General features: G+C 60.4%; 3 protein-coding genes across 12 annotated transcripts; 2 read left to right on the top strand and 1 right to left on the bottom strand.

Moving 5' to 3' along the window:
- Nucleotides 1-299: 299 nt before the first annotated feature.
- On the top strand, nt 300-8,289 carry NFKB2 (nuclear factor kappa B subunit 2). Of its 3 annotated transcripts, none has more exons than XM_077877853.1 (23): nt 300-617; nt 1,907-1,972; nt 2,249-2,330; nt 2,445-2,485; nt 2,751-2,849; nt 2,929-3,080; nt 3,313-3,419; nt 3,512-3,670; nt 3,962-4,066; nt 4,183-4,268; nt 4,358-4,496; nt 4,752-4,880; nt 5,010-5,216; nt 5,295-5,436; nt 5,845-5,959; nt 6,052-6,265; nt 6,416-6,585; nt 6,713-6,815; nt 6,952-7,103; nt 7,231-7,300; nt 7,501-7,673; nt 7,794-7,905; nt 8,004-8,289. In XM_077877853.1, the coding sequence occupies exons 2-23, from the start codon at nt 1,952-1,954 to the stop codon at nt 8,126-8,128; spliced, it is 2,703 nt and encodes a 900-aa protein (XP_077733979.1). In that variant the 5' UTR covers nt 300-617; nt 1,907-1,951; the 3' UTR covers nt 8,129-8,289. The 3 variants fall into 3 exon arrangements, with proteins under 3 accessions (XP_077733979.1, XP_077733978.1, XP_077733980.1); XM_077877852.1 differs by having other exon boundaries at nt 304-617; nt 1,878-1,972; XM_077877854.1 differs by having other exon boundaries at nt 425-617; nt 1,878-1,972; nt 8,007-8,289.
- PSD (pleckstrin and Sec7 domain containing) lies at nt 4,019-26,395 on the bottom strand. Of its 6 annotated transcripts, none has more exons than XM_077877850.1 (18): nt 26,095-26,364; nt 24,486-25,648; nt 21,132-21,868; nt 20,748-20,850; nt 19,887-20,253; nt 18,708-19,148; nt 17,317-17,511; nt 17,084-17,164; nt 16,781-16,893; nt 16,188-16,246; nt 15,983-16,072; nt 12,370-12,413; nt 10,799-10,989; nt 10,644-10,714; nt 10,377-10,534; nt 10,062-10,206; nt 9,645-9,788; nt 4,019-5,640 (listed from the first exon to the last, which is right to left on the bottom strand). In XM_077877850.1, the coding sequence occupies exons 3-18, from the start codon at nt 21,783-21,785 to the stop codon at nt 5,593-5,595; spliced, it is 2,904 nt and encodes a 967-aa protein (XP_077733976.1). In that variant the 5' UTR covers nt 21,786-21,868; nt 24,486-25,648; nt 26,095-26,364; the 3' UTR covers nt 4,019-5,592. The 6 variants fall into 6 exon arrangements, with proteins under 6 accessions (XP_077733976.1, XP_077733972.1, XP_077733974.1 ...); XM_077877846.1 differs by lacking the exon at nt 4,019-5,640 and adding an exon at nt 8,376-9,186 and having other exon boundaries at nt 26,095-26,347; XM_077877848.1 differs by lacking the exon at nt 4,019-5,640 and adding an exon at nt 8,376-9,186 and having other exon boundaries at nt 24,486-25,345; nt 26,095-26,347.
- On the top strand, nt 18,171-27,608 carry FBXL15 (F-box and leucine rich repeat protein 15). 3 transcript variants are annotated; one of them, XM_077877864.1, is made up of 5 exons: nt 18,171-18,271; nt 25,479-25,609; nt 25,781-25,934; nt 26,255-26,760; nt 27,278-27,608. In XM_077877864.1, exons 2-5 carry the CDS (start codon nt 25,557-25,559, stop codon nt 27,465-27,467), a joined length of 903 nt encoding a protein of 300 aa, XP_077733990.1. In that variant the 5' UTR covers nt 18,171-18,271; nt 25,479-25,556; the 3' UTR covers nt 27,468-27,608. The 3 variants fall into 3 exon arrangements, with proteins under 3 accessions (XP_077733990.1, XP_077733988.1, XP_077733989.1); XM_077877862.1 differs by having other exon boundaries at nt 18,203-18,271; nt 24,438-25,609; XM_077877863.1 differs by lacking the exon at nt 18,171-18,271 and adding an exon at nt 24,144-25,383.
- The last annotated feature ends 75 nt before the right edge of the window (nt 27,609-27,683 follow it).

The raw sequence follows: 27,683 nt of genomic DNA, 5'->3' as shown, positions 1-27,683 counted from the left end.
TGCGCCTCCACCAGAGGCCGCCAGATGGCGCCCCGGGACCAACTGCGAGATCAACTTCCTTCCTCTTCCCCCAACTCTTCCCGGCAGCGGGGGCCCCCCGCTCCGGGCTGGGGACCCGAGGCCTGGGGCCCCCCAGCTTCCCTCTGGGGTTCCCCGGCTTCAGAAGTGGGCAAGAGTTAGGCGCAGCATGAGCCGAGTAGCAGCAGGGACTGCCAGCTGTCTGGGGGCTGGCGGGGCGGGTAAAGAGACCGGAGCCGGGGCCCTTGGCCGGGAGATGGCGCCCGGTCAGCGAATCCAGCCTGCGACAGGTCCCCCTGCCAGAGCCCTAGCAGTAGCGGCCCGTCATCCCACCTCCCGACTCCTCCGCCTGAGCTAGTATCTCCCCTCTAGGGGCGTGCGTGAGTCGCTCCGGATTGGCTGCACGAGTCCGGAGTTAAACTTTCAGCCAATGAAAAAGGGCACGGGGCGTGACGCACGGAAACGTCACGGGAATTCCCCCCTCCCGGGGGTGGAAAAGGGGCTTTCCCGGCTGGAGCCTGGGTGGCTGTGGAGAAGTGTCGCGACCCGTCCGAGGTGGGTCGGGCCGGAGAGAAGCCGGAACCGGAGCCGCCGCCGCGGTGAGTGGCCGGGACACGGGGAAGGGCGGAAGGAGGGCCCTTAACTAACCGAGGCTCAGGGCTGGAGAGCGGTATCTGCAAGCACACACAGGACGCACACGAACAAGACGTACGGATACTCATCGACATCCTTGTACAAAAAAACAAAACAAAACACGCGGACCCATACGTGCACCTACGCGTAAGCGAACGAGTGCACAGCACTGTCCATGCATTCAGACTCGCGCACACGCAAACATGCTCACCCGTGCACAGGTGCCTGGACCCATATCCTTCACGCACGAACTCCTATGTTCACCTGTGCCCTTACATATCAAAACACGCTCAGACGCGTCCACACTGAGAAGTTCACAGACGCTCACCTGCACACAGCCTTGCTCACTGGTACATGCATACTGACACCACGCAAGCACATGGGACGACGCACACTATGCCTGTGATACACACACACGGCTATGGGCCTGGGGCACGGGGCGTGGGCACCCGGAGCAGGTGCGGTGTGGGAACCCAATGACTGCTGAGATGTTTCGGGGAGAGGCAACAGAAGGGCCCGTCCCAAGAAGGAGACCCTGTTCCTCCCCCCGCCCCACGGCCCCAGAGTCCGTTCTCGGGGCAGAACCCCGGGGGCCCCCGCTGGGAAGAGCCCCCGCCTACAGGCCTTCGGAAAGGAGGCCTTCCTACAGCAGGAATGTCCCCCCAAAAGCCCCCGGGTGAATCAGCCGTGGCCTCCCTCAGGGTAGAAAATCCCAAGGTTGCTCCAGGACAGGGGAGGGGGAGGGGGCGGGAGGCGGGCCTCGCCCCGACCTAAGAGCGTCCCCCACCTTTGAAAGGCCCTCCAGTCCCCCGCACCTGCCCTGGGACGAGGAAGGGGGCCCAATCACCAGGGGCGCCTCCCTGGGTCTGGCTGCCCCTCTGCCCTCAGAGCCGCTGCAAGCTCGGAGGCCGCCGCCGACCTCGCGCCCCTCCCGCCGCGGGGGCGGGGCCAGTGGCGTCATTTCCAGGCCCGCCCCCTCCGGCCCCGCCTCCCCCTGGTATTTTCGGGACTTTCCTAAGCTGTTCTAACTTTCCTGCCGCTTCCCCGGCCCTGCCCAGCCCAGCTCCGGATCTCGCGCTCTGCCGGATCTCGCCCGCCACACCCGGACGGGTGGCTGGAAGAGATCAGACCCTCCCCCAAATCTGGGTCCCACTCGCCCCCCCCTCGTGTCCTGATCTGTCTCTCCCTCCCCCCCCCCCCGTCACTCCCCCCCGCCCCCACCTAAGGCGGGCGCCTGAAACACTCTGGGAAACAGAACCTGGCCGGAGCCACCAGACAGAGCCGGGCCTAGCCCAGAGACATGGAAAGTTGCTACGACCCAGTGAGTCACGCCTCCTGGCCCTAAAACCGGCCGGCTGCCCCCCATGTCTGTCTGTCTGTCTGCCTGTCTGTCGGAGTCCCCTCTGCCCCCCTACACCTGTAATGCCCTCTGATTATCTCAACCTGCTTGTCAGTCTGCCTGCCTGTCTGCAAACTTTTTCCAAGAGGAGCTTTTTATGGGTCTGGGGAGGAAAGGGAGTGGCTACCCAGGGCTGGGAAGTGGAAGGCTCTCCGGTGTCTCAGATTCAGTTGCCACCCTAATCTGTTTCCAAACCAGGGTCTGGATGGCATGATTGAATATGATGATTTCAAATTCGACCCGTGCATTGCAGAGCCCAAGGAGCCAGCCCCAGAGACAGGTTAGTGAGTTCCTTAGCTCCCCTTGTCCTAGAGAGGGGGGAGGGAGGAGCATGTGCCCTCTGACTGGGGGATGGCCCTGAAATCCTGGCTCAGCAAGGCCCCTTTGTCCCCAGCTGATGGACCCTACTTGGTGATAGTCGAACAGCCTAAGCAGGTGAGTGAATGGAAGGGATGGTGTGGGAGGACTTCGGCTGTAGGGACCAGTGGGGTAGTTGTAGTTGGGTGGCCATGGGGAGGGTCACTGATCACGGAGGCCACTTCGGGTTGAAACGGCTGACTGCTACTGATCACAATGGAGGTGTTGTGGTTCAGGAGAGACACTGCCAATTGTGGTCACTGATGGCTGGGAGTGTGACTGGCTTGGGGGGAAAAGAGGGGTCCCTCCTGTTCACATTGTCAATCTGCCCTGGGACGTTCAGCGAGGCTTCCGATTTCGATATGGCTGTGAAGGCCCCTCCCATGGAGGATTGCCAGGGGCTTCCAGTGAGAAGGGTCGGAAGACTTATCCCACAGTCAAGGTGAGTCAGGATGGTGCTGGATGGAGGGTGGGCTAACAGTGTGTTCAGGAGCATTACTGACAACCCTCACCCCTCCCAGATCTGTAACTACGAGGGACCAGCCAAGATTGAGGTGGACCTGGTAACGCACAGTGACCCACCTCGCGCTCATGCCCACAGCCTGGTGGGCAAGCAATGCTCGGAGCTGGGGGTCTGCGCCGTGTCTGTGGGGCCCAAGGACATGACTGCCCAGTAGGTGCCCCCTCATTGCCTCCCAGTCCTAGGCCCCAGCCTGCCTCTGTGAGTTTAGCATCTGACCAAGGAGAGAGACAGGTTGACCTCAGAACCCCAGGCCCCAAGTGAAAACCAGGAAGGCTTCCTGGAGGAATGAGGGCTGAGCTGAGGCCTGGCAGTAGAGAGGGTGCCTCAGGAGGAAAGAACTGCCTACAAAGCTTCTGACTCCTCCGCCCCCTCCCCCACCCAGATTTAACAACCTGGGCGTCCTGCATGTGACCAAGAAGAACATGATGGAGATTATGATACAAAAACTTCAGAGGCAGCGACTCCGCTCCAGGCCCCAGGGCCTTACTGGTATGGGGGGGAGGAGGGGTCATGGGAGGTGATCATGGAAGGAGTAGAGGAGGAGGAGGAGTGCAGGGGTCACATGTATGTCCACTACCCAGAGGCTGAGCGGCGGGAGCTGGAGCAAGAGGCCAAGGAGCTGAAGAAGGTAATGGACCTGAGCATCGTGAGGCTGCGCTTTTCTGCCTTCCTTCGAGCCAGCGATGGCTCCTTCTCCCTGCCCCTGAAGCCAGTTATTTCTCAGCCCATCCATGACAGCAGTGAGTATCCTGATCATCTGGGGTGCCAGGTCTAGGTGCCAGAGGGAGCATGGGGGGCAGCCTCAAGCTGTGGAGTCAGACAGGCCTGGGTTTGAACTTGACCCGCCACATATGAGCCAAGTGATCTTGAGCAAGTCATTTCCCTAGTATGGCTTCCATCTTGGGGAAATGAAGATACTAGTAGTTCTTGTACATCTTGGGGTTGTTCAAATAATAATACAAAGCACCTGATTCCATAAATGGGGCCATGGCTATTATTTTGCCTCAAGTAATTGCTATCCCACCCCACAGAGTCTCCTGGGGCCTCGAACCTGAAGATTTCTCGAATGGACAAGACAGCTGGGTCTGTGCGGGGTGGAGATGAGGTTTATCTGCTTTGTGACAAGGTGCAGAAAGGTGAGGCTGGGAGCCTGGGATGCTGGGTATCAAGATGGGGAGCCAGGGCAGCTCTAGGACAAAAGGCCCTGCAGATTCTATTAGGAGCCATGGCCATGCTTCGCTCTTCCCTATAGATGACATTGAGGTTCGGTTCTACGAAGATGATGAGAATGGATGGCAGGCCTTTGGGGATTTCTCTCCCACAGATGTTCATAAACAGGTACCCCAGGGCCAGGGCCAGGGCTGGAGGCTGAACTGGGCCAAGGCCTCAATAACACCTTCTGTCTTCCTCCGCCCCCCACCGTCCAGTATGCCATTGTGTTCCGGACACCTCCCTATCACAAGATGAAGATTGAGCGTCCTGTAACCGTGTTCCTGCAACTGAAACGCAAGCGTGGGGGGGATGTCTCCGACTCCAAACAGTTCACCTATTACCCTCTGGTGGAAGGTGGAGCTGGGCTGAAGGGGGTGGAAGGGAGGGGTGCGGGGGTGGGGGTGGGGGAGTAGCCTGGGCTGGAGTGTCCCAAAGCTAGATCAGGGGACCCATGAGTCAAGTCAGGAGTGGGGAAGGTCCCAGGAAGAGGTGGTCCTAGGAGACAGCCTGAGGGCTTTTGAGGGAGGGCCATGACCAAACTCAGGACAGAGCTCTTGAGGCGTGGTGCATGAATTGGGGTTTTGACATCTCGTTTCCCTCTGGCCGCAGACAAGGAGGAGGTGCAGCGGAAACGGAGGAAAGCCTTGCCCACCTTCTCCCAGCACTTCGGGGGTGGCTCCCACATGGGTGGAGGCTCTGGGGGCTCGGCTGGGGGTTATGGAGGAGCTGGAGGAGGAGGTGAGGGGCTGCTGGTGGCGGGAAGGGGGATGGAGGAGGGAGGAGTAAGGGGGAGAGAGGTTGTGGGGGAAGAAATCAGGGAGAGCCCTGGCTGGTGCCTCCTACCCACAGCCCGGCCTGTATCCGCAGGTGGCAGCCTCGGCTTTTTCCCCTCCTTGGCCTACAGCCCCTACCCGACCGGCTCGGCCCCTTTGGGCTGCTACCCCGGAGGCGGGGGCGGGGCGCAGATGGCCGCCGGGGCGCCTGGCGTGGATGCCGGGGAGGAAGCCGCAGAGCCGAGCGCGTCCCCCCTCACCCCCCAGCGCGAACCGCAGGCCCCGGAGCTGCTGCAGCGAGGTACAGCCTCTTGAATCCGGGCGGTCGGGGCGCTGCGGGTGGGGACCGAGCCCGCGCCCACGCCCCTGTCGCCCCCAGCCCGGGAGTACAACGCGCGCCTGTTCGGCCTGGCGCAGCGCAGCGCCCGGGCCCTGCTCGACTACGGCGTCACGGCGGACGCGCGCGCGCTGCTGGCGGGACAGCGCCACCTGCTGACGGCTCAGGACGAGAACGGAGACACGTAGGTGGGCGAGCGGGAGGAAGGGACACCCGGGCTCCCTCGGCCAGGCCGGACTTGGAGCGCGATGGAAGGTCGTGGGGTGCGGGGCGGGGAAGGAGCCTGAGCCAGGGCTGTGGAGTCGGAGAGACCCGGTTCCAAGTCCGGCTTCACTACGTACTAGTTGTGCTCAAGGTACTTGATCGCTCCCCGCTTCAGTTTTGTAGGCTGTTAAAAGAGCACAATGATAGTACTTATATACTGCACTGGGCGTTCGGGAGGATTCAGTTCAGGTGCAGCGATGCCTCCGGAGACGTCTGGGTTCCACAAGCCCCAGGGACAGAGATCGTGGAAGCGGTGGGCGTTTTGAGGGCAGTGGATGCTCTGAGTGGCCTGGCTTGCTTGGCTACATTCTTGCTCCCCACCCCTCAGGCCGCTGCACCTGGCCATCATCCATGGGCAGACCAGTGTCATCGAGCAAATAGCCCACGTCATCTACCATGCCCGGCACCTGGGTGTTGTCAACCTCACCAATCACCTGCACCAGGTGAGGGGCACCAATTGGTGAGGGGGCAGGAGTGGGAAGGCAGGTGGGCCTAGGTCAGGGGCGGACCTGGCTCATTCTGCCTGCGTCCCCAGACACCACTGCACCTGGCGGTGATCACCGGGCAGACGAGCGTGGTGAGCTTCCTGCTGCAGGTGGGCGCAGACCCGGCACTGCTGGATCGGCACGGAGACTCCGCAGTGCATCTAGCTCTCCGGGCCGGCACCAGTGCCCCCGACCTGCTGCGTGCCCTGTTGCGCAGTGGGGTTCCCACCATGCCCCAACTGTTGCACATGCCGGACTTCGAGGGTGAGTTTTTCACCCCCTGCAGACTGGGGGCAAAGGTGGAGCCCAGGGAGGGCACCTGGCAAGTGCCTGGTGTGAACATGAGGCGTTGAGGCCAGCTGGTCAGGGGCCATGTTGGGGATGGCTGCTATAGGCTGAGTATCTCTGTCCTAGGCCTGTATCCAGTACACCTGGCAGTCCGTGCCCGAAGTCCCGAGTGCCTGGATCTGTTGGTGGACAGCGGGGCTGAAGTAGAGGCTGCAGAGCGGCAGGGGGGCCGAACAGCTCTGCATCTAGCCACAGAGATGGAGGAGCTGGGATTGGTCACACATCTGGTCACCAAGGTGGGACCGAGGACTGCTGAGGGGGTGGGGCTGAGGGTTGTAGAAACAAGGATGGTGAAGATGCATGGGTAGGGGCGGCCAGCCAGTCAGTAGGTGCTGTGATCAACCACTCCCTTGCACCCCACAGCTCCGTGCCAACGTGAATGCCCGCACCTTTGCGGGAAACACACCCCTACACCTGGCAGCGGGACTGGGATCCCCCACTCTCACCCGCCTCCTTCTAAAGGCTGGTGAGCCTCATCCTTGGGGCATATGAATGGGATGCCCCAAGGTTGGGGGGAGGAAGAGGGGTGCCTCCCAACCCCCACTTTGCAGTTCTTAATGTGGGCTCCCATTGTACCTTCTCACGACTACCTCCCTCCCCAGGTGCTGATATCCATGCAGAGAATGAGGAGCCCCTGTGCCCACTGCCTTCGCCCCCTACCTCTGGTAGTGACTCAGATTCTGAGGGACCTGAGAGGGACGCCCGAGGCAGCTCCCGGGGCCATACACCTCTTGACCTCACTCGTAGCACCAAGGTGAGGCTAGTGGGAGCTAGAAGCACCAGGGAATGGGGTACCTGGGCTTATGGATGGGGCCCCGAGAAGCTGCACCTGGGCTTGAGGACTGAGATGGGAGGTCATCAAACTGAGGCTGTCTCCCCAGGTGAAGACCTTGCTGCTAAATGCTGCTCAGGACACCATGGCACCTCCCCTGACCCCACCCAGCCCTGCAGGTGAGATCTCTTCACCCACTGCCAGGCCCCAATCCCTGCTCACAGAGGTCTCTTCTTTAGAGCCTCTGAAGGAGGGCTCCCTTGCTCCCTCCCTGTTGCCACCCGCTGCCCCAGGACTGTGAGAGTCCCATGAGAGAAAGGTGCCTGCCTGTGTCCATCTCTGGGGCTAACAGACACATCTGTGTGTGTGTCCCTGTCAGGGCCAGATCTGCCACTTGAGGATGCAGTCCTACAGAATCTAGAGCATCTGCTAGATGGGCCAGGAGCCCAGGGCAGCTGGGCAGAGCTAGCAGAACGGCTGGGGCTGCGCAGTCTGGTGGACACATACCGGAAGACTGCCTCACCCAGCGGCAGCCTCCTGCGCAGTTACAAGGTCAGCTGGTGCCCGCCCCTGCTCCATGCCTGGCTTCTTTCCTGTCTCAGCTCTCAGGTGCTCCCTTGGCCCCAGGGCTCCCGACCCCACTCTGATCTCACTCGTCTTCCTTCTCTCCAGCTGGCTGGTGGGGACTTGGCAGGCCTGCTGTGCGCCCTGTCTGACATGGGCCTGGAGGAAGGAGTGAGGCTGCTGAGGGGCCCTGAGGCCCGAGACAAGCTGCCCAGCACAGGTAAAGGGGTCCTACCGGGAAGGCAGATCCGGGCCTTGAGGGTGGGAGGCCTAAGACCTTGACTGTTCCCTTCGCCCTCCCTGTGCCCACTCTCCTAGCAGAGGTGAAGGAGGACAGTGCATACGGGAGCCAGTCGGTGGAACAGGAGGCAGAGAAGCTGGGCTCACCCCCTGAGCCACCAGGAGGGCTCTGCCATGGGCACCCCCAGCCTCAGGTGCACTGAACTGCTGCCCACCAACCAGCCCCCTCCCTGGGCCCCTCTGTACAGCACCCCTGCCTATTCCAGTTCTTATTTAACACCCCATGCCCACCCCTCAGTTGGGGCAAATAAAGGATTCTCATGGGAAAGGGAGGGGATACAGCACCCTTCCTAACTTATGGCAACCCCTGATGTGACTCTTGTCCCTGGAACCATCTGCCTAACCTGGCCCCAAGCCAGGTACTGGAGAGAGGAGAAGGAGGCACAGCCAGCAAGTCCAGAGCAGTTTTAATGGGAGTGGAGGCTGTACAAAGGGCAGGACCCACTGAAGGAGGGAAAGCAAGGCCGTGCTGTCCCCCGACTGTGTAGGGGGCCTAGGCATGGATACCCTTCCTTCACCTCTGGAAAGAGAGAGGGTGAGTCTCAGGGAGGAAGGAGGGAAAACCAGCTTAGCCCCAACTCCTGGCCTCTATCTGAGCCAGGCCCCAGGACGGAGGGGGATTGCTGGTGTTGGGTGGGGGTGGTCTCAGCAGAAAGCAGAAACGTCAGGCCTCCCCCCCAAAAAAAGCATCAAAAGTCCAAAGGGCCCTGGCCCCTCCCCCCCCAGCCTCCCGCCCCTCGTACGAAAAAGTGCAAAACATTATCACAAAATGGGGGTCTCAGAGGGGCCCCTAACCTAGGCTCCCGAGGCCCATGGCCTAGCCCTGCCCTGCCCCGGACACCGCGTCCGGCGCGGTCGGGCTCTGGGCCAAGGGGCCCTCATGGGTGACCCGAGGCCGGCCCGGGCTCAGGCAGGGCTATGTCATGCAGGTGCCCAGCAGGTGCCAACCCCCCACGCTCCTACCCTCAACTCAGAGCTTCCACCGCCCACTGCTTGCCCCTGTGCGAGGCTCTGAGCCAGGACACTGAGCCCGGGGCTGGCTGGAGGGGTTGGCCTGTAGGGAGGGACTGGAGTGAGGTGGGGGGAGTCCATCCTCCGTGCTCCCGGCCTGGGCCAGTGCTGCCTCTACTGCATCCAGCTCTTCACTGCCTGCCTTCAGCTTGACCCGAAGCAGCGCTGCATATGTGCCATAGCGGGATTTCTGAGGTAGAGGGGCAGTGGCTGTGAGCCTGCTCTCCACCCTCTGCCCATCTCACCCCCATCCGGACCAAGGAGGGGTGCCAAAAAAGGCTAGGAGATGGCAGGTTCTCGCCCACCTCTGAGACCCCCAAAGCCTCCTGGGACTGTGACGTGATCCCCTGGTAAGTTGGTTATCCTCTCTGGGCTCTCTTGAGGCTGCATGTTATAACAGGTAATACTTCTGGAGCCTGGACTAGTTGGGAAAAGTGAGCACTTCAGCACCTGACAGACCTCATCTCACTTCATTACCCTAGTGGGTATGGAATGTCATCCCTGGCCCATAGAAAAGGAAACAGGCACAGAGGGGTAAGCAGTCTTTCCAAGGTCACCCAGCTGGTCCCATCCTCCTAGAGCCTGTGCCCTTAACCACTAGCCTGAACCTCCCTGATGGAGAAAGGAGCCATAGGGCGGGAGGTTCACCTCGAACTCCAGGTAGGCCTCCTTCTGCCGCTGCTCGTCAGCCTCCTTGCCCCGGGCCTTCCGGCCCAGTTGCGCAGCCCGGTGCTCTCGCAACTCGCTTGCCATGGCCTTCAGCTTGGCCTCGTGGGTCCGCACCTGCTCCTCCTAGAGGCCAGGGGGAGTGCAGTCAGGGTCACTCTAGTACATGTAGTGCCTTTGTGCAAAGTTTTTTAAAAAGGTGCCCCATCCTTTGGACAGGCAAACACCGCGTCTAGTTTAACACCTTCATAACTGGAGTGGAAATGATTCAGCGTTCATTCACCCCCGCCCCAGGCCAATGTCCCCGTGTGGTGGACATCTACATAATCCCACACCGCAGTCGGGCTGGGCCTGCCCCACTCCATCCCACTGGCACCAAGTGGATGGAGCTGGGGGTACCTGGGAGAGGCGGGTGGCAGCACTGGGCAACAGAGGGCGGCTGAACTTCCTCTGGGAGCTAACAGCAGCTGGGAAGGGGGGTGCAGAGAACATGGCAGCCACCACATTGATGCGAGTAATCCAGGACTGCATCTGCTCCAGGCTCCTGGGGAGACCACACTGCCGCTTAGGGCCTGGGCCCAGGATTCCTGTCCAGGGATGCCTGGCCTGGCTCAGGGTGTGGCCTGGGAAGAAATGAGGCAATCCAGGGACAAGGGAGGGGAGCACAGTGGGAGAGGGGCAAAGCGGTCCAGATGGCAGGAGGAGGGCACTCACGGGGCCTGGAAGAGGAAGACCCGCCAGTCAGCTGTGCGCAGGTAGAAGACATGGGGCCTCTTGCTGTAGTCGCTGGCACGCGTGGCCAGTGCGTGGTGGATGCTGATGGCATTCTTTAGCTCCGCCTCTGATAGGGCCTTCCCGGGCTGATACTCCTCCTACAAGGGTGCCCATCTTGTCCTGGCCATGGTCCCTGCCCCGCCTAGCCCAGCCCACCCACACTCCCCTGAGCCAGCTCAACCCCAACCCCTTGGGCTGGCCCCGCACCTTCTGTAGGTAGAGGATCATGCCCTTGAGGATCCCGTGGAAGCTCTTCCAGCCCCGCTTGCCCCGAGGTGCTGGGGGGAAGGAAGACAGGTCAGGGGGCCTGAGACAGGCCCCCTCCCCTCCATCCCCCAGACCCTCCCCACCCAGCCACGTACTCTTCCTGCAGTCAGGGTCTGCGTGCACCTTTCGCACCAGTGCCCCATGCTTGTAGACTGCAGCCCCAGGCTCAGGAGTCAGGTCCAGGAAAGGGCTGGAGCCGCTGCCACTGCCCCCGCTGACCCTCTTGATGACCTTGGGGTTGGGGTCGGCCAACTCAGACAGAGAGCGTCTCAGCTCCTCCTCGTCTCTGCAGGTGTGATCACCTCAGAGGGGGCTGGCCTTGCAGCCATGACCCCCCCCTCAGCCCTAGCCTCTGCCCACCCAGGAAAGCACCCCCTTGTCTGCCCCTCACAGGGTGTGGCTCCCCTCAACCCGAGGCTGCTGGAGCCTTATCTCCCACCTCACACCACATCTCCCTGGGGGTAGCTGTGCCCCCTGCTCAGGTGAGATTCCTCTAGGTAGCACATCTCCTCACATGTTAGAGCTTGGCACGGTAGGGCCATGACTGTCCCTTCGTCCCCATCCTCTCTGTTTCTGCACACACACACCAACCCCCCACCCTACTCCACAAGGGCAGATGCACATCTGACTCAGCGGTCTCAACCACACCCAGCAACACCCTTTGCTCATAGTTTGTTGGCTAAATGGTGGCAGAAGTAGCTTCCTAGTGATCACTGAGTAGCTCTTGGTCAGCAGGCTCTGTTATCATCTAAAGAGTCAGGTTCTATCCTGTCACTTTGTTGATCAAAAACCTGCAGTGGCTCCCTATCACCTCCCACGTAGAGTCTATGCCCTGCCAACACTGTCTCTTTCTCCTTCCACCCTCCAGCCAGGCAGGCCTGCCTCCTCTTGGTCTCCTCACCCCACATTCATTTCAGCCACCACATAGTTATTTGCCTCCCAGATATTAACTCCCCTCTCACCAAATGCTTCCCTTCCTTCAAGGCCTGCCCCAAGTCCCAGTGTGCACGCCAGTCCGGAGCTCTGCCTCCTCTGAGGTCTTGTCTCCTGCAGATTGGGAGCCCCCAACCCAAGTGACTCGTGCCTGGACTACCAGCAGATACCAGCAAATATGAGTGATCGTAGTGACTGTTTAGATGAGGCTTTGCCCCTCAGACAGGGGGCCCCAAGGCTGAAACTGGACCTCCTCCCTTAATTGGGACTCCTCTAAGATTCAACTCTGAGTCTGTTTCCACTGAGACTGCCAAGAGTAGACAACGTTGTCCCTTGTTCTGTGATACTCTGGATTCCCTAGGACCCGAGAGGGGCCTCTCGTGCTATTGGTCAGGGCTCTACTTCCAGAGACTTCTGCTTTCCCACTTGAGTTGCCAGGGGACCTTCCCTTTATAGTTTCAGCACTCCTCTCCCAGGCCTGCTGACAGTGGCCACCCACCCCAACCTAGCTTGTCATAACAACCCAGCTAGAGAAGAGACACAGAACCCCAAGCCCAGGCAGCCATCTCCAAAGAAGGAAGTGAGGCAGCCTCAGTGCTTCTCATGGCCTCACCCGCCTACCCTGCCCCACAACCCAGCCTGGACTCACAGGGGCCGCCTGAGCACTCTCAGCCTCTCGGGGCAGCCCCTTCCCCACACCCCAGCTCCCTCACCACACAGCCCCAGGACTCACATGGCCCACTGCAGCTTTTCATTCTTGATGGAGCTGTACAAGGCCTGGTGGGGAGGAACAAATCAGGCAGGTATGGGTCATTCCTGGGGGAGGCAAACCATGTACCCCAATGCCAGAGCTCAGAGCCCTCCCTCCCAACTCAGGAGAGGAAACAATGGGGAGTGTGGGGCAGCAGGGGGTGTAATGAGCAAGAACACAGGCTCTGAAACAGAACTGGGACACAGAAGACACAATACTGTGTCACTTCTGCTGCAGAACTTTGGGCAAGTATCCATGGGGAGAACAAACGTAGTAACGGTGTGTAACGTAGGGCAGGCAATCAGCATAGGGCACCCAGGCATATGATCGATGCACAATAAATGGCAGCTTCTATTATCTTTGCTGTTATTTTGAGGGGTCATCCAACCCAGATCCTGGGAGGGAGAAGCACAGCCCTGGAAGGAATAGAAAAGAGCATCCCACGAAGCTCTCCTTTCCCCAATCGTGTGTGTTGGCCCTGTTTCCATAGGATAAACCCCACACAACATATGGGGAAACTGAGGCCTGGCAACAGGTATTCACTCTGTCACCTCCCTCTCTGGCTAACAAAGAACATACTCTCATGGCTCCTAACCCCTGGGCAAACTGAGCACTTAACCCAGCCCAGACAGCCACAGCAAGTCTAATGCCAGGATTGTGGAGTGAACACCAGTCTAAAAGGCAGAAGTCTTAGCTTCCAAATCCTGCCCACCCCAAGCTCTCTGTGACCTCCTGAAGCAGTCACTGCCCCTCTGTACATCTGTCATGGGGGACCTGTGGGGGCAGCAGGGTAGTCAGAGTAGAGCATGGGCTCCAGGAGTTGCAGAGGGGACCCTTCTTGGGAGTGGCCTGCAGTGTGAGTCCACAGCTGCACCTCCCACTGTGGGGGCGATTACACCAGCCTGTCTGTGAGTGGGTGTGTCCCCAGCATGTGCGTGTTGGGCTAAGCGTGTGGCGTGTGATGCTGCCTGCGTGAGCTGGGTGCAGTGGTGACGTCGGTGCCTTCTCCGCGATGGGACACAGCCCCCCACCCCACCACCAACATACCACAGTCACTGCCTCTCTCACTGCCCACTGTCACACTCAGCCACAAGGTTAGCCCAGCATCCCACACATGCACACCCTATCCAGGGGTGGGTACATCTCACAGCCTCCACCCCCTACACAGCACGTCCCAGCCTTATGCACACACAGCCCTCCCAGCACACCCTCACTCTCCAACTCTGGCCAGGAGGTTGAAGTGGCCACCCAGATCCACCCCGTCTGCGGCCTTCCAGTTCATCCCCCGCCCCCTCGGAGGACCCTCTTTGGCCCACAACCACGTCTTCTTTCCAAAGTCCTGAGCCCTATCGGTGAGCCCCGTCACGCTCCCAGCTGGAAGACCCAAAGGCCCTTTGCTTGGAGATGCCCACCTAATGCGACGGTCTGTGCCCTTCCCCCTCCAGTCCATGCCCACTCCTGGCTCCCACGGCCTCTGTCCCTGCCGGGCTTCCCCGCTCGGTCCGGCCGGTGCCTCCCTCAGACGCCCCCGCAGCCCCGCCGCCCTCCACCACCCCCTCGGCCGCCCCCCAGCCTGGCGTGGGCCGCGGCCCCAACGCCCTCACCGCCTTCTTCTTCTTGCGGCTCTGCAGGCGGCTGACCACCAGGTCGGTGTAGAGCACCGGCTTGAGACTGCGCGAGCGCTGCGGCCAGCCGTAGCACAGGGTCTCGGCGCCGCGGTGGGTGCGCCCGTAGCGCACGGAGCACAGCGAGCGCGAGCGCAGCCGCCCGGCGCTGCTGTGGATGCTGTTGACGCCGATCATGCTGGCCCGGCCGGCGCGCCGCGGCCCCCGGCCATGCCCCCGCCCGCCCTCGGCCCGGACGGCCCGGACGGCCCGCGGACGGCTCCCTCGACAGCCGGCGCGAGCGGCCCGGCCCGGCCCGAGCCCGGCCCGGCTCCCACCGACGCACGGAGCGCGCGGCGGCGGCGGCGGCGGCGCTGTCGGCTCTGCGGCTGGGCGCGAGCGGGAGGGGGCCGCCGACGGGGAGGGAGGGCGAGGGCTGGGGGCGGGGACGGCGCAAAATGGAGGCGCCCGACCGCGCGGGGGCCCGCGGCGCGCGGCCACGGGGGCGGGGCCTCGGGGGCCGGCCGGGCGGCGGCGGGGGCGGGGCGCCGGGAGCCCCTCGGCCCGCGGCTGCCAAGGTGGGCGGACCCTGAAGGGTCTGCAGCTCCCTCCCGGCCGGTCCGGGCTGGGGCACCAGCGGCAGAGGAGGTCGGAACGCGTCCCCTTGGCCGCTTGCCCCCACCCCCGAGGCAGGACAGGACACGCGGGAGGGGTGGCAAAGGACGGAGGCAGCGTGGAATCGCACCAGCCTCATAACTCACCCAGCCGAAGATAGCTCGAACGCCCGAGGCTGTATGCCCCAACTCACGTACGCACACCCCAGTTTACATAAACCCCAACTAACGAGATCACCAATCCACTCACCCCGACTCGCAGACACTACAAATTCTGATGCACACCTCAGAATTTAGTCTTTAACTCATGCAACCCCTATTCATGGATGCATGGCATAATTCAGCCAATTTTTAGATATACACCCTAATACACAGAAACACCCAACGTACACCCCAACTCAGACACACTATATCGTAACCCCTTAAAGCACAAACATACCCCAAGCCGAAGCCCCTGATTTACCAACTCGGTAAAGCATATATATGCAACTCAACTCAAACATATACCTCAACTCTTTGACACCCCAAACTCACAATGGACACCTCCCACTCTGATATATTCCCCAACTCGGAAGCCTAACACATCCGAAGCTCACAGTCGCACCCAAAGACACTCCTGTGCAGTCACACGTATGTGACGGCCCAGAGACCCCTTTGCCAACCCTAGAGGTTTCAAGTGAGTCCAAGCTTCCTTGCATAAAACCAACGGATCAGATAAAAGAGTGAACCTACAGGACAGGGACACCCTCTCCTCCCACGCACACCAGTCCCAGTGTAGCTCCCTGTGTAGCTAAACCCCTCAAGTGTTGGCGTCTGAGAGCAGGGCTGGGCAACAAGGGAGTCAGAAGAGCAGTGTCTAGTCCCAGGTTGAATGTAACTGGCTTTGAGACCTTGGAAGAGCTTTTGTCCCATTTGGACCCCTCTACCTCTGGGTCCCTCCTGGGCATTGGTACCAGAAGGGCCTTTGTGGCCATCTGTCCTGGGGTAAGGGCGGAGCAGGAGGAGGGAAGCAGTGCACCTGTGTGTCCCCGCCCTACGCTGGGGCCCCTCCCACCCTCAGTGAATACTGGAGGAGAGGCACTGAAGAAGGCCAATGCAGGGTTCAAGGCCGCCTGATCGCTGGTTTTTGAGAGCCGCCTCCCCTCCCCCACTGCGCGCGGCCCCAACTGCACGCCAGTGCGCATGTTCCGGGGGAGCCGGCGTGTGGGGGTTGGGGGAGGGGGAGGTACCCGAGCTGAGTCACTAGAGGATCCAGCGCTAGAGCTGGGGGGCATCCAAGCCCCTCACCTCCTCCACCTCCACGCTGCCGACAGGCCCCCATCCCTCCACTCCAGCAACCTCTACCCTACCCCTCCTCCCCTCACCCCCCCCCCCCACCTTGAGCAGCTCCCTGGGGAAGTCTCCGCCTTCATTGAGGCCCTCCAGGTTTCCGATGAAGTCTCCACAGGTCATGCGCTTCCCAATGTTCTAAGTGAGGGCACAGAGGCCTGTGAGGGGGGCCTTGGGCCCCAGGCCTTGAAGTCTCTGGACGAAGTCTGTTTTCTGGGTTCCCTCCCGCCAGCACCCCCCCACCCCCACTCACATGGCCGTGGAGATCGGTGTTGAGTAGCATGAGAGCGCAGGTCAGCGTGTGCGCACCGTCTAGGGGAGAGTTGACATTCAGCCTCGGCCATCTCCCAGGGCCACCTCCCAGGGACTCGTTCCCACAGCTATCCTCCAGAGCCTTCCAGTTCATCTCCTGTCCCTTTTGGCCCATAGTCACACTTTTGTACATAGTCATACTTTTTCACATCCCCATAGTGAACCCTACCTCCTCATGCCAAAGATCTCTTTTCCAGCAGATCCCTAAAAGGGACCTCATCCCCAACACCTGCATGCCTCTGTGAGTATGCACTACACACAAGCCAGTTATGCTGACCAGTGCAGCCAAATCACATTGTATGTGAACAATGGCATGCAAACACACCTGCTCTTCACAACACACCATAGACCCCAGCAAAGCCTGCCCACACCCACAGTTCTACACTCATGCAGCCATGTCAGCACTGCACACATGCATGCTCACAGGCCTGCAAGCTTGTGCATGCATTCACTCCTCCACACACACTCCTGCTCCTATGCACACACATGTGCCCATCTGCCTCAGTGACCACCCCTGCCCCCTGGCTTCCTCACCCTCTGAGGACAGGGCTCCGGGATTGCACTGGAAGTATCTCTGGGAGAAGTGGGCCAGCACGCGCTCCCGTTCCTGGGTCTCACCCATTAAGGCCAGCTCCTTCAGAAACACCCTGGGGATAAGGGAAGAGGGAGCACATCACCCCTACACGAGGTCCCCTAACCAGGCAGCCCCAACTTCTGGCCATGCCCAGCCAACCTGGGAAGGATGACATCAGGGCAGCTTAGGAGAGGCACAGGGGCTCGGAGGAGGCACACCAGGTCCAGAGAGTGGGGGCCACCCTCCAAAGGCTCACCACCCACCTGAGAGCTTGGTCCAGAGTCATGCCAGTGAAGACAAAGAACTTGAGGTACTCGCCAGCCACAAGTTTGCTGAAGTCATTGCTGTGGGCAGGACAGACAGATAGGTGGAGTCTCAGGAGAAAGGGTCAAGGAGCCAGATGGGGGCAGTTAGCTAGAGGGGATGTGGAGGTGTGACCGTCCGGGATGCATTCTCCCCCCACCCCTCCCTTCGAAGTCCCAACCAGCGGCTTTACTTCTTGCCCAGGTGCCGCGCCACATCAGCCTTCCTGAAGCCGTCTAGTCGGTAGAGCCTCTTAGCTAGGCGCTGTGCAGCCTCCAGGTCTGCTTTCTGCCCGTTGGACAAGGTGTCTGTGCTTCCCAGGGCCAGCCGCTCTGTGCTGTCCAGCTCTGAGTCTGAGTCGGACACCAGCTGGCTCAGCGGTGGTTCGCTGCCAGGGTAGAACACCAGCTCAGAGGTGAGGCAGTCCCTCTGGGGCCATTTGGATCCTTCCTGGGCCTCCAAACCCGGAAGGCAGAGAGGGCGAGACTGGGGCATGGGGAAAGTCTTTTTCTTTTCTCCAGAGGACACTGTACAGGTCCTATCAGCTGATTCCATACTTACTATCTCTCTGTGGTAGTCCTACATCAAATTTAACCCACATCCCTCATTCTGCTGTGGGAATTTTGACTGCTTCTCCAAAGCTCCCTATGGAGTTCGCTATTAGGCACAGGTTTCCCGTGTCCATGCTGGCCCTACTGAGAACATAGTCCTCTATCTCTGAGAATATGGGCAAAGGTGGGCTATAGATAGGCTGCCAGAGAGGAACAGTGTAGGGTCAAACAATGATTTGAGGGCAGCAGGGACACCATCCCACTCCTATGTCTTTCCCCTTCTGGCCTTTTAGGGAGAGGAGCCTCCTCCTTGGTCCTTCTCTTCCACCCACAAAGAAGCAGGCTCTGGGGTAGAGGGAACTGGGGGTCAGCATGCACCCCATTCATCCCCTGTCTCCTCCTCCCCTTCCCTTCCCGCCCAGCTGCTCTACTCGCAAAGCCACCTGTCACCCCAGAGACAGAGGCCGGAAACTCCTGGTTGCTAGGCAACTGTCTCCCCGGCCACCCCCTCCTGTTGCCATGGCTTCATGACTGAGAGGGTAGCTGGCAGAGGGAGAGCAGAAAGGTTAGACTGGTGACAGGACTTCCTGGAGAAGGGTGAGAGGCTCCTGCCTGAAAAAGGGGAGGTGACAGGGGAGGGAGGCAATGGGAGAGGCTGGTGGCTGCACCTTTGAAAGAAGCCTCCAGGTGGGGTGGGGAAAGGTCACAAGACTTCTAACCAGATGAGAGGCTCTGCCTGGGGAAGGAAGGGCCTTCCTGAGAAGAAAAGAGGGCATTCTCTGGGAACTCTTCAATCTAGAATCATGGTTTTACTAGTCACTGGATGTGAGACCAAGGGAGGAGGCTGTGAGGGGCCCCCCATCACCGCCAGTAGTAGCCCTCCACATGGAAAAACTGACATCCGCATCCCCTAGCCATTCTTTCAGGGGTCAGGAATATAAACTACATCTTTGCACCGAGGCTCTTTCCCTTGGAGCAGCTGTACCTGGGGCCCCGGGGACCTCAGTTCTGAGGAACCAAAGGAATCACTCACCTGCCCAGGGGTGCCGCCCCCAGCCCAAAGCTGTCCTCTGAGTGGCAGGGACTAGGGGGCTCCCTCCCTGGGGCCTGCTTGGCTCCAGTCTCTGCCTCCTCTTCTTCCCTTCTCTGTGTCCAAGGCCCATCAGCAGCAGAGCTGGTACCAGAATCTGGCTCAAGAGGTGCAAGTGGGGCAGGAGCAGGCGGGTCAGGCCGGGGGGCAGGGGGTTGGGGAGGCAGCTCAAAGGTGAAGAAGGGGCTCTGGGTTGGGCCAGGTGAGGCCAGGGCCTCCAGCGAGGCGAGGCTGGTGTAGGAGGTGCCCTTGGCTCGGTGTGACTCCAAGATGGCTTCAAACACACAACTGAAAGAGTCAGGCCCGTCAGCTGAGGGGCTGGTCCCAGGTAGAAAGGGCACAGGCGACTTCAGAGGCCCAGGGTGGGGCATCCGGGTGCCTGGCCTGCAGGGGCAGAAGAGTCTCGGATCAGGGGCCAAAGGACAGTTCTTGGTTAACATTTTACTGAATTCTCATATGACTCTGTGAAGGGGATTATCACCTCCTTCTCACAGGCCACTAGTCTTCTAAAAAAGCCACCTAGGTAGGGAGTCCCCACTACAGGCTGACCAAGCTATTCAGTCCCCCTGAGGCACCCCAGCCTTACCCATCCCTAGCACCCAATCATTTCCTCTCTTCCTTCCTGCTAATCTCCCTTTCTCCTCCTCCCTGATCCTCTCCCCTCCTGCCATCCCATTTCTATTTCTGGCAACATCTTAGGAGAAGAAGATGAGGCTCCAAGCTGCAGTGGGGTGTGAGACGGAGAGGAAAGCCCCCACACTCCCCATTCTCCTGCCAGGATCCAGGATCCAGGATCCGGGTTGATGCTCCCATGCCCCCAGGCTTGATTCTGACCCCTCACTCTGCCTCCTGTTCTTCACTGGAACCCCTTTCCTGCTCTGTCCTGGCTACTCCCTACCCCATGGGCTCTTTCTGACAGCCCCCCACCCACATCCCCAGCATTCTGCTAGGCCTGGGGCCTCTGTCCTGAATCTCCAGCTGCATCGCCCTGTTACACCACTAGCTTGGTCCTGACCCTCCCAGGCCCACCCTCATCTTCCCCTCCTGTCCCTCTGACCCCAGCTCTGCCTTTGGGCCAACTCCAAGGAGCAGGCCACGTTCCTGTCCCACTCCCCCACTCACCGGGCCCCCTCTGAGGCCTCAAACACCTCGTCGTCCACATCGTCTTCCCCACCTGCCTCGTCCTCGTCCTCGTCCTCATTGTCACTGCCCAGGCTGGGATAAGGGCCAAGGCGTGGACTGGGACGTGGGGCAGGTGGGCGGGCAGTGCCAGGTGGGCCTTCAGAGCTGGGCTGACTCTCGATGGCCGAGTCAGCCTCCTCTCGCTCAGCCAGCACCTCATCGATGTCGGTCTCGCGGTAGCACCTCAGGGGCACCGTGTCCAGGTCCGTCTCGGAGTACTTGGCTGCTCGCCCCACAGCCACCCCAGAGCCCTGCCCTGAGCCCACCCCAGGTGGAGATGGGGGGGCCTGCTCTGGGGGCTTAGCACCTGCAGTGTGCATAGGCATCCTGGTCAGGAGGTTATCCTGCTCAGCTCCCTGTCTGGATTCTGTTCTAGGAAGGAGCTCTTTCCTGCTGCCTCTTATTGGCAGGAAGTTCTTTCACTGTCTAGCCACCATTCTTCCTGCTACAAACTCAGCTTGTTCTTGGTGCCAGTGAAGCTCGTTTCAAGTCAAATTATTGTCAAATAACTTCAAGGGGCCTGAGGGAGACCAGCTTCTTTTGTCCTTTATAGAATGACCCTTGATATCCTGCCATCCCCTCTCTCCACAATCTAGCTTCCTCCAGGTGCTCAACCCAGCCATGATCCCCCTGACCCTCCATCCTAACACAGATGGGAAATTTGAGGCCTGGAGAGGCATTAGTCAACTTATGAGCCCAGGAAAGGATTGGGGGGAGATTTAAAGGAAGCCTCCCTACCGTGCCTCAGCTGCTGTGGAGAAGGCCCTGCCCTGTTCCCCTTGCCTCAGTCCAGGATCTTACCTGAGCTTGGGGGGTCCAGGGAGCCATAGAAGAATTCCCATTTGGCTCGAGCAATTCTCTGGGCATGAGAGGAGACTTCCCGGGGGGAGGACCAGGTGTCCCCCTAAGCCAGGGAGGGAGAGATAGACACAAGCACCCAGAGATAAAACCATACATACAAAGACACAAGAACACAGGACCGAAACACAGAAAGAAAACCACACAGGGACAGATATAGAGGTACCAAGGTGCAGGGACAAACACGGAGGGCAAGAAAGAGACAGATTTAGGAAAGGTAGAAGAATTTGGCATGAACAGCAGACAGGCCCAAAACTGCCAAGGGGCCAAGCCTTGCCCCTTTGCTGGGACTCTGGGGTTCCAGGGGGCCCAAGAGAGGTCACTTACCTGGTTCAGGAGTCCACTGTCAGCAGGTCCTGGGAATAGCTTGGCCAGGTGCTCAGAGGGTCCCCCCAGCCCATTGGGGAGAGAGGAGTAAAGGCCATCTGCCCCAACCTGAGGTTGGGCTGGTGGCCCATGTATAAGGCCCTGTCTGTCAGGCAGAGCTGAGCCTCCACCAGCTGGGAGTGGGTCTGATGTGGATGCCTCTAGTCGTAACTTCCGGTTGGAGCCAGGCCCCAGGGCTGGGGTGGGCCTGGGAGGAGAGACCCCACCCAGGTCCCAGCTCCGACTCAAGCCTCCAGGAGCAGGTAGCCCATTTAGTGGCCTCACACTGGCCTTCTCCACAAAGCGGAATATGACCACAGAGCTCTGTGCCCCCGGTGGGGGCTGCCCAGTAGGTGAAGAGGGTGCCCAGGGTGAGGGAGCAACACGGGGTGAGGGGGGGCCACGCAGGGGTGTACAGGGTGCTGTCACACGTCCCAGTTCCCGGCCTCGGGGACCAGGACCTGCCACCCGCCGTAGCAGGGAGCCTGTGCTGCCATACATGCTGGCTGGGGGACTTTGTGGCACTGGGCCTTCGGGGAGCCAGCGGCGTGGGCATCGTGGTGGGGAGATGGCACAGTCGCCCTCCGAGCAGAAGCGCATGGCACCCTGGGCCATGCTGGGGCCTGGGGTCAGGCTGGGGGGGCAGGGATGGCGAGGCCAGGCGGGGAGTGAGGGGGCAGCATGCTCTTCGGACAGGCCTGCAAGAGAGGAAGGGGAGCAGAGGGTGAGCTGCAGGGGAGGTGGATGGGCAGGAGAGCAGAGACAGAGAGGGGAAAGCTGGATGGGCCATCTAAGCGCCAGAGGCTTAGCCCATCCTAGGAATGTGGCATCATTAACCCCACCCCTAGCTAGAAGTGATCAGGCCTCCTACTTGGGCTACTTCCCTGAAGGCCTGAGGAGAAAAGAATTGTATCCCTAATGGGCCCAGGCTCTCTTCCTTCTGTCTGGGGGCCGTGAGCATCACCTTGGGAGGAAAAAGGAAGCTATTTCAGAAGTTGAGTGAGTTCAGAGTCCCTGTGGCATTTTGGAGGTACTTCTGGTGGAGGAGGGGGAAGACTGGTAGCCCACCCTCTGGATCAGGAGTATCAGTCAGTCTTAACCATCATACAGCCATGCCCCCCACCCCAGAGTCTCTCTTAAGGAGGCCCCTTACTCAGTGAGAGAGAACTCAGGCTTCCTAGAAGGAAAGGCAGGACGATGGAGGGGGATGTTATAGAGGGATCATGAGGGGCTGAGAGGCACATGGTGAAGGGGAGAACTGAGGCCTCTACTCCTAATGTATACATGCTGAATGGGAAAGGGACATTCTTGTTCTCTATACAGGTACACACACTCATACACACACACACACACACACACACAAATAATATCAGTACACAGTTGAACATATTCCTAGGCAACACCTCCAGCACACATGGACCCAGGCACACACACACATACACACACATACACATTGCCCAAAGACACACCCTCATACACTCTCACAGTCATAACAAATATGTGTGTAATGGAAAGGCACATGCTTATTTTATACACATACTGTCATCAAACAAGAACACACAAAGAGACACCCAAATATACACACAGGCCCTCATTCTCCAATGCACACAGACACAGGCGTATTCAGACACAGAGACCTACTAGTCACACACAAAAATACAGATGTACCTCACACACATACTTAAGCAGGAACACACACACCCTCTCCCCCAACCCCCACCAGTCACCTGTCTCTGGGTGTGAAGGCTGCACCAGACCCTGTCTCTCCTTCCCTCTTAAAAGAATGACAGATCTTGTCCAGCCCTTAAAGGGGTAAAGGGGCCCCTGGTGGCAATGCAGGGTAGGGGCAGAGGTCAGGAGCAGCAACCCTGCCGGGCAGGTTTCTGAAGCTCAATGGGGGCCCAGGGCATCCCCACTGCAGCTCCGACAGGAGCTGCCTCAGTACTCACCGCTGCTCGCCTGGAGCTGGGGCCGAGGAGAGGCGGGGAAGAGGCTGGGCCCAGCTCAGCAGTGAAGGCAGCGCGGCTCCCGCTTGCTCCCGCTTGCTCCAGGCCCGCCTGCCTCTCAGTCCCTCCCCCTCCCCCCTACGCGCGGCTCAGGCAGAGCTAATCCCCCCCACCCACCCCCCCGCCCTTTTCCGGCCCTGAGCCCGGGAGGCTGGCCCCCCTTCCCGACGCTAGGTCCCTGCTGGGCTCTCCCGCCAACCTGAGACCCGCCCCTGACGAGGCGGAGGATGTATGGAACCCCCGGTTCTGTTCCCAAGACCCTCACGTGCCCCACCCCAGTCGTCCCTTGCCTCCACCGCCCCCCGAGCCACACGCCGGACCCAGCTGCACTCGCGTGTCCCGCTCCAGACCCCACGCGTGTCCCTAGGAGGTTGCCACATGACCTGTTACATGCCACACGCGCTCCCGCCCCCACGAGCACGCGTCCGCGCCAAGCACACCGTATGGGTGTAGACCGGACCCGCCCCCTAAATCCAGGAGACCATCAACTTATGGGAGAGAGATATGGGGAGAGGCCAAACCCTAAGAGGTTCTGCGTTTAGGATCCAGGAGACCCAACCCTGACCACTCGCCCAGGATGCAGCAGGAGGGATGTTAGTCAGACGTCAGAAAGAACTTCCTTGCTGTCTGAGTTAGGTGTCCTGCCTATCTGAGGGTAAAATGTTAGACGGGATGACGCCAGGAGTGGAGGAAGTGGGGAGCAGGCAACCCTTGTGCCCTTGGCCAAGGTAGAAGGGGCCCAGCTATTTTAGGAAAGCACTGCCAGAGTTACTATGGCAACTGCTCTCCTTGGGTACGCCAGGGCATGCAGGTGGTGACCTCGGAAGAAGGGGTCCGTTCGGGCAGTCAGGGGGCGCGAGGACGTGCGCGGCGGGGGCGCGCGGGGCTCACCGCGGGGAGGGGCGGCGCGGGCTCCGCGTGGTGCTGAAGGGGACAGCGCCAGATTTGTCGCACTGCGCAGGCGCAGAGGCGCGAACAAAGCGAGGAGGAGGAGGAGGCGCGCGTCGCGAGGTGGTGCGCGCCTACAAGGCTCTATCTTAGCGGAGGTCGGTTCTCCCACCTACCCCCTCCCCAAGCAGGCTAAGGAAGAGGAAGCAAGTCCCTCACCCAAATTAACTCTCTTTGGTCCTTCCCTGCTTCTGGCTTCTCCCTTCTTGCTGCATTGGGGGTGGGGGAGGGTGGAAGGGATTCTGGGAAAACTAGGATGCCTGAGTTTTCTATCGCGACTCGCTTGACCCTGGACAAGACGCGTCCTCTCCAGGGCCTCGGTTCCATCTTTAAAATGGAGCAACAGCACAGAGCTGCTCACCTTGCAGAAGTGCCCGAAGCCCTGATGAAATAATGGATGGGAAGCAGTTTTCGTGATGCAGAGGGAGATGAAGAAGCGGCTGCACGAAGGGAGAGCGCAGCCCTGCTAGGGGGCAGCTCTCGGCGACAGTAGTAACCCTCAGCGTCCTTCACACCCTCCACACCAATGGATGATGGGGAAAGCACTGCTCCGGGGGTTCCCCAGAGCGGACCCCGGAACCAGGAACTGCGGACGCGGTGAGAGGGCCGCCCAGAGTCTGAGCTTAGAGTTGTGGGACATCACTGCCCCCAGAGCGGGCCCAGCCCCAAATCCCACAACTAAATCCCCAGGTCAACCGAGAAGTGGTAGTCCTGGTGGGCTGGGTTGAGCACTCATTCTTCTCAGGACTCTAGACCTCCTGGGGAGAAGATAAGGACCCAGCTGGAGAGACAGTCCTTCTTAGCTCCTTCTGTCTCTCCCCTCGAGGTGCAAACCCATTCCAAATCTTCTGGGAGTGGACGGGGCTGGACAGCTCTGTACGTCACAACTAACCAGGAATGAGAGGTTTGGGCAAGTTTGCTTGATGAAGGAAGAATACTTCTAGCTTCGCCCATTCGATTCATTCAACAATTATTGGGCACCTACTACGTGCCAGAGAGTAAAAGCCTGGATAGTTTCTCCCCATTTTTCAAAGTCGCTAAGCGCGATCAGAGGGGCAGAGGGTAGGCCCAGAACCTTGGAGTCTTGGCTCCGCCCCTTCTGCGTTTGGCTTTGCCTGCTCCTCCCATCACCACTTCACTCAGAGGCGGCCACTGGCCCAAGACGAAAAAACAGCCAGTCTCTTCTGCACCATCGCGTTCTTCAGCTTCAGTTCTCAAGCCCTGTAGCCGAGAAAGCGAGATCTGATGTTACGCCATCGGTCTGTTCCGCTCTCTGTTTCGAGATCCATCCGGAACGCTTTCAGATAGGATCCTCAGTGAGACCGCACTCGATTGAATCGGTCTGTCTCTGCAGCCCAAGGAGGCGGATTCGCTGAGGCCGCTCCACGGCCAAAGCGAGAAGACCTTACTGCGCACGCGCAATAGGCAGCCGATGGAGCCACCGATGGAGCCGTCCGGAGGGGAGCAAGAGCCGGGAGCCGTCAGGTACCGAGCACCGGAGGGGCCGAGAAAGGGAAGAAGGACCTAGGGGAGGGGAGCTGAATTGGGCCGTGTCTGGGGGCCGTTCTTAGGAGCCCGGGCGCAGAAACATAACCGAGGCGGACTCGCAGGTGACAGCGGCCCGGGACGCCACCGCCACCGCCCCTTTACCCGCAGGCTCCTGGACCTGCCTTGGGAAGACGTGCTGCTCCCGCACATCCTGAGCCGGGTGCCGCTGCGCCAGCTGCTCCGGCTGCAGCGCGTCAGCCGGGCCTTCCGGGCGCTAGTGCAGCTGCACCTGGCGGGGCTGCGCCGCTTCGACGCCGCTCAGGTGAGCCGGGGGCCAGAGCCCCGCCTCGTCGGGGTACCGCCCCCGCCCCGCCTCCAGCCCAGCCCCCAGCCCAGCTGTCTACCCTTACCCGTCCTCCCGGGCCTACAGGAATGCCCGGGAAGCGAGCCCCCCTGCGGGAAGTACTCTCAAAGGGCAGTACCGGGTATCAACTCTGTAGGCACTTGGGATCTCTCCTGGGAGAGCAGATGGCAAGCCCCGAGGGCGGGTTGCCCCCGGGGAAGAACTCTTCAGGTGCGGAGAGGCGGCACCCGTCCCGCCCCCGGGACCAGCTGAGAGTCGAGGTGCCTCCCTGCCCGCAGGTGGGACCGCAGATCCCGCGGGCCGCATTGGCCTGGCTGCTGCGGGACGCTGAGGGGCTGCAGGAGCTGGCGCTGGCGCCGTGTCACGAATGGCTGTCGGACGAGGATCTGGTGCCGGTGCTGACGCGGAATCCACAGCTGCGGAGCGTGGCGCTGGCCGGCTGCGGGCAACTGAGCCGCCGCGCGCTGGGGGCGCTGGCGGAGGGCTGCCCCCGCCTGCAGCGCCTTTCGCTCGCGCACTGTGACTGGGTAGATGGCCTGGCGCTGCGCGGCCTCGCCGACCGCTGTCCGGCGCTTGAGGAGCTGGACCTCACCGCCTGCCGTCAGCTCAAGGATGAGGCCATCGTATACCTGGCGCAGAGGCGCGGCGCGGGCCTCCGCAGCCTCTCGCTGGCAGTCAACGCCAATGTGGGGGACGCCGCCGTCCAGGAGTTGGCTCGGAACTGCCCGGAACTCGAGCACCTCGACCTAACCGGCTGCCTCCGCGTCGGGAGCGACGGCGTCAGGTGCCTGGGCATGGCATGGGATCGGTGGGTTGGGAAGAAAACAATCACTTACTTAACTTCTGGGTTAGGGGCGGGCTGTAGCTGTCGAAAGGCAAAACCGTGGTGTCTGGATTTCTCTGCTACCACGGCACCCCCATTCAGACCAGGAAAGGCCTCTAAGATTGCCTAGTCCATAGAGCCCATAGTAAAACAAAAAACAAAACAAAACAAAACAAAAAAACACTTTTGAACCAGTATTTACACATTGGCAGATTTCACAGTCAGATTTCTGGCTTTTCTTCAACAAGGGGAAAACCTTGAAATCCTGGGCGGAGTTGAGGATCAGTTCTCCCCTTTAAGAGGCAGGAGGAAGTCTCGGTTTCACGGGAGACATTGAATGTATGACTCCATTTGGCCCCCTCCCTCGTTTATGGAGGGAAAAAGTATGCTGAGTTTGAGGGAGACAGGGGCTTGGCTGGCTCCCCCACCGCGGGCGAGGCGGCTCCGGGCCCCTAGCCTCACCCGGCTCCTCCCCCAGGACGTTGGCCGAGTACTGCCCGGCCCTGCGCTCGCTGCGGGTGCGGCACTGCCACCATGTGGCCGAGCCCAGCCTGAGCCGCTTGCGGAAGCGCGGCGTGGACATCGACGTGGAGCCGCCGCTGCATCAGGCCCTGGTGCTGCTGCAGGACATGGCAGGCTTTGCACCCTTTGTCAACCTGCAGGTCTGACTTGCCTGCGAATGGGGCACAGCTGGACTGTGTGGCGGGGCCTGACTATGAACTGTAGGGAAACTGGACCGTGGGAGCCTCTGGATAGAGGCGGATGCCCTGCCCCACCCTGGAGCTTCAAATAAAGAGCTTTTTACCCCCTCTTGCCTGGTGCAGCTGCCCTGTTGGAGATAAGGGATATGAAACTGGGAGATAAGTCAGACAGACACAGTACCC

This window comes from Canis aureus, chromosome 29 (genome assembly GCF_053574225.1).
Source record: "Canis aureus isolate CA01 chromosome 29, VMU_Caureus_v.1.0, whole genome shotgun sequence".
Classification (NCBI taxonomy): domain Eukaryota; kingdom Metazoa; phylum Chordata; class Mammalia; order Carnivora; family Canidae; genus Canis; species Canis aureus.
Note: the sequence above shows the minus strand (reverse complement) of the source record. Positions and strands in the feature narration are given on the sequence as shown.

Excerpts from the sequence above, each read along its gene's own strand:
- PSD (XM_077877846.1), bottom strand. The coding sequence starts at position 21,785 with ATGGCCCAGGGTGCCATGCGCTTCTGCTCGGAGGGCGACTGTGCCATC. Across the intron at positions 19,149-19,886 it reads GAGGCCTCAGAGGGGGCCCG|GCCAGGCACCCGGATGCCCC; the intron begins GTGAGTGGGGGA and ends CTGCCCCTGCAG. Across the intron at positions 17,165-17,316 it reads GCGCGGCACCTGGGCAAGAA|CAATGACTTCAGCAAACTTG; the intron begins GTAAAGCCGCTG and ends TCCTGCCCACAG.
- FBXL15 (XM_077877864.1), top strand. The coding sequence starts at position 25,557 with ATGGAGCCACCGATGGAGCCGTCCGGAGGGGAGCAAGAGCCGGGAGCC. Across the intron at positions 25,610-25,780 it reads CAAGAGCCGGGAGCCGTCAG|GCTCCTGGACCTGCCTTGGG; the intron begins GTACCGAGCACC and ends CTTTACCCGCAG. Across the intron at positions 25,935-26,254 it reads GCCGCTTCGACGCCGCTCAG|GTGGGACCGCAGATCCCGCG; the intron begins GTGAGCCGGGGG and ends CCCTGCCCGCAG.
- NFKB2 (XM_077877853.1), top strand. The coding sequence starts at position 1,952 with ATGGAAAGTTGCTACGACCCA. Across the intron at positions 2,331-2,444 it reads GGAGCCAGCCCCAGAGACAG|CTGATGGACCCTACTTGGTG; the intron begins GTTAGTGAGTTC and ends CTTTGTCCCCAG. Across the intron at positions 5,217-5,294 it reads CCCGGAGCTGCTGCAGCGAG|CCCGGGAGTACAACGCGCGC; the intron begins GTACAGCCTCTT and ends TGTCGCCCCCAG.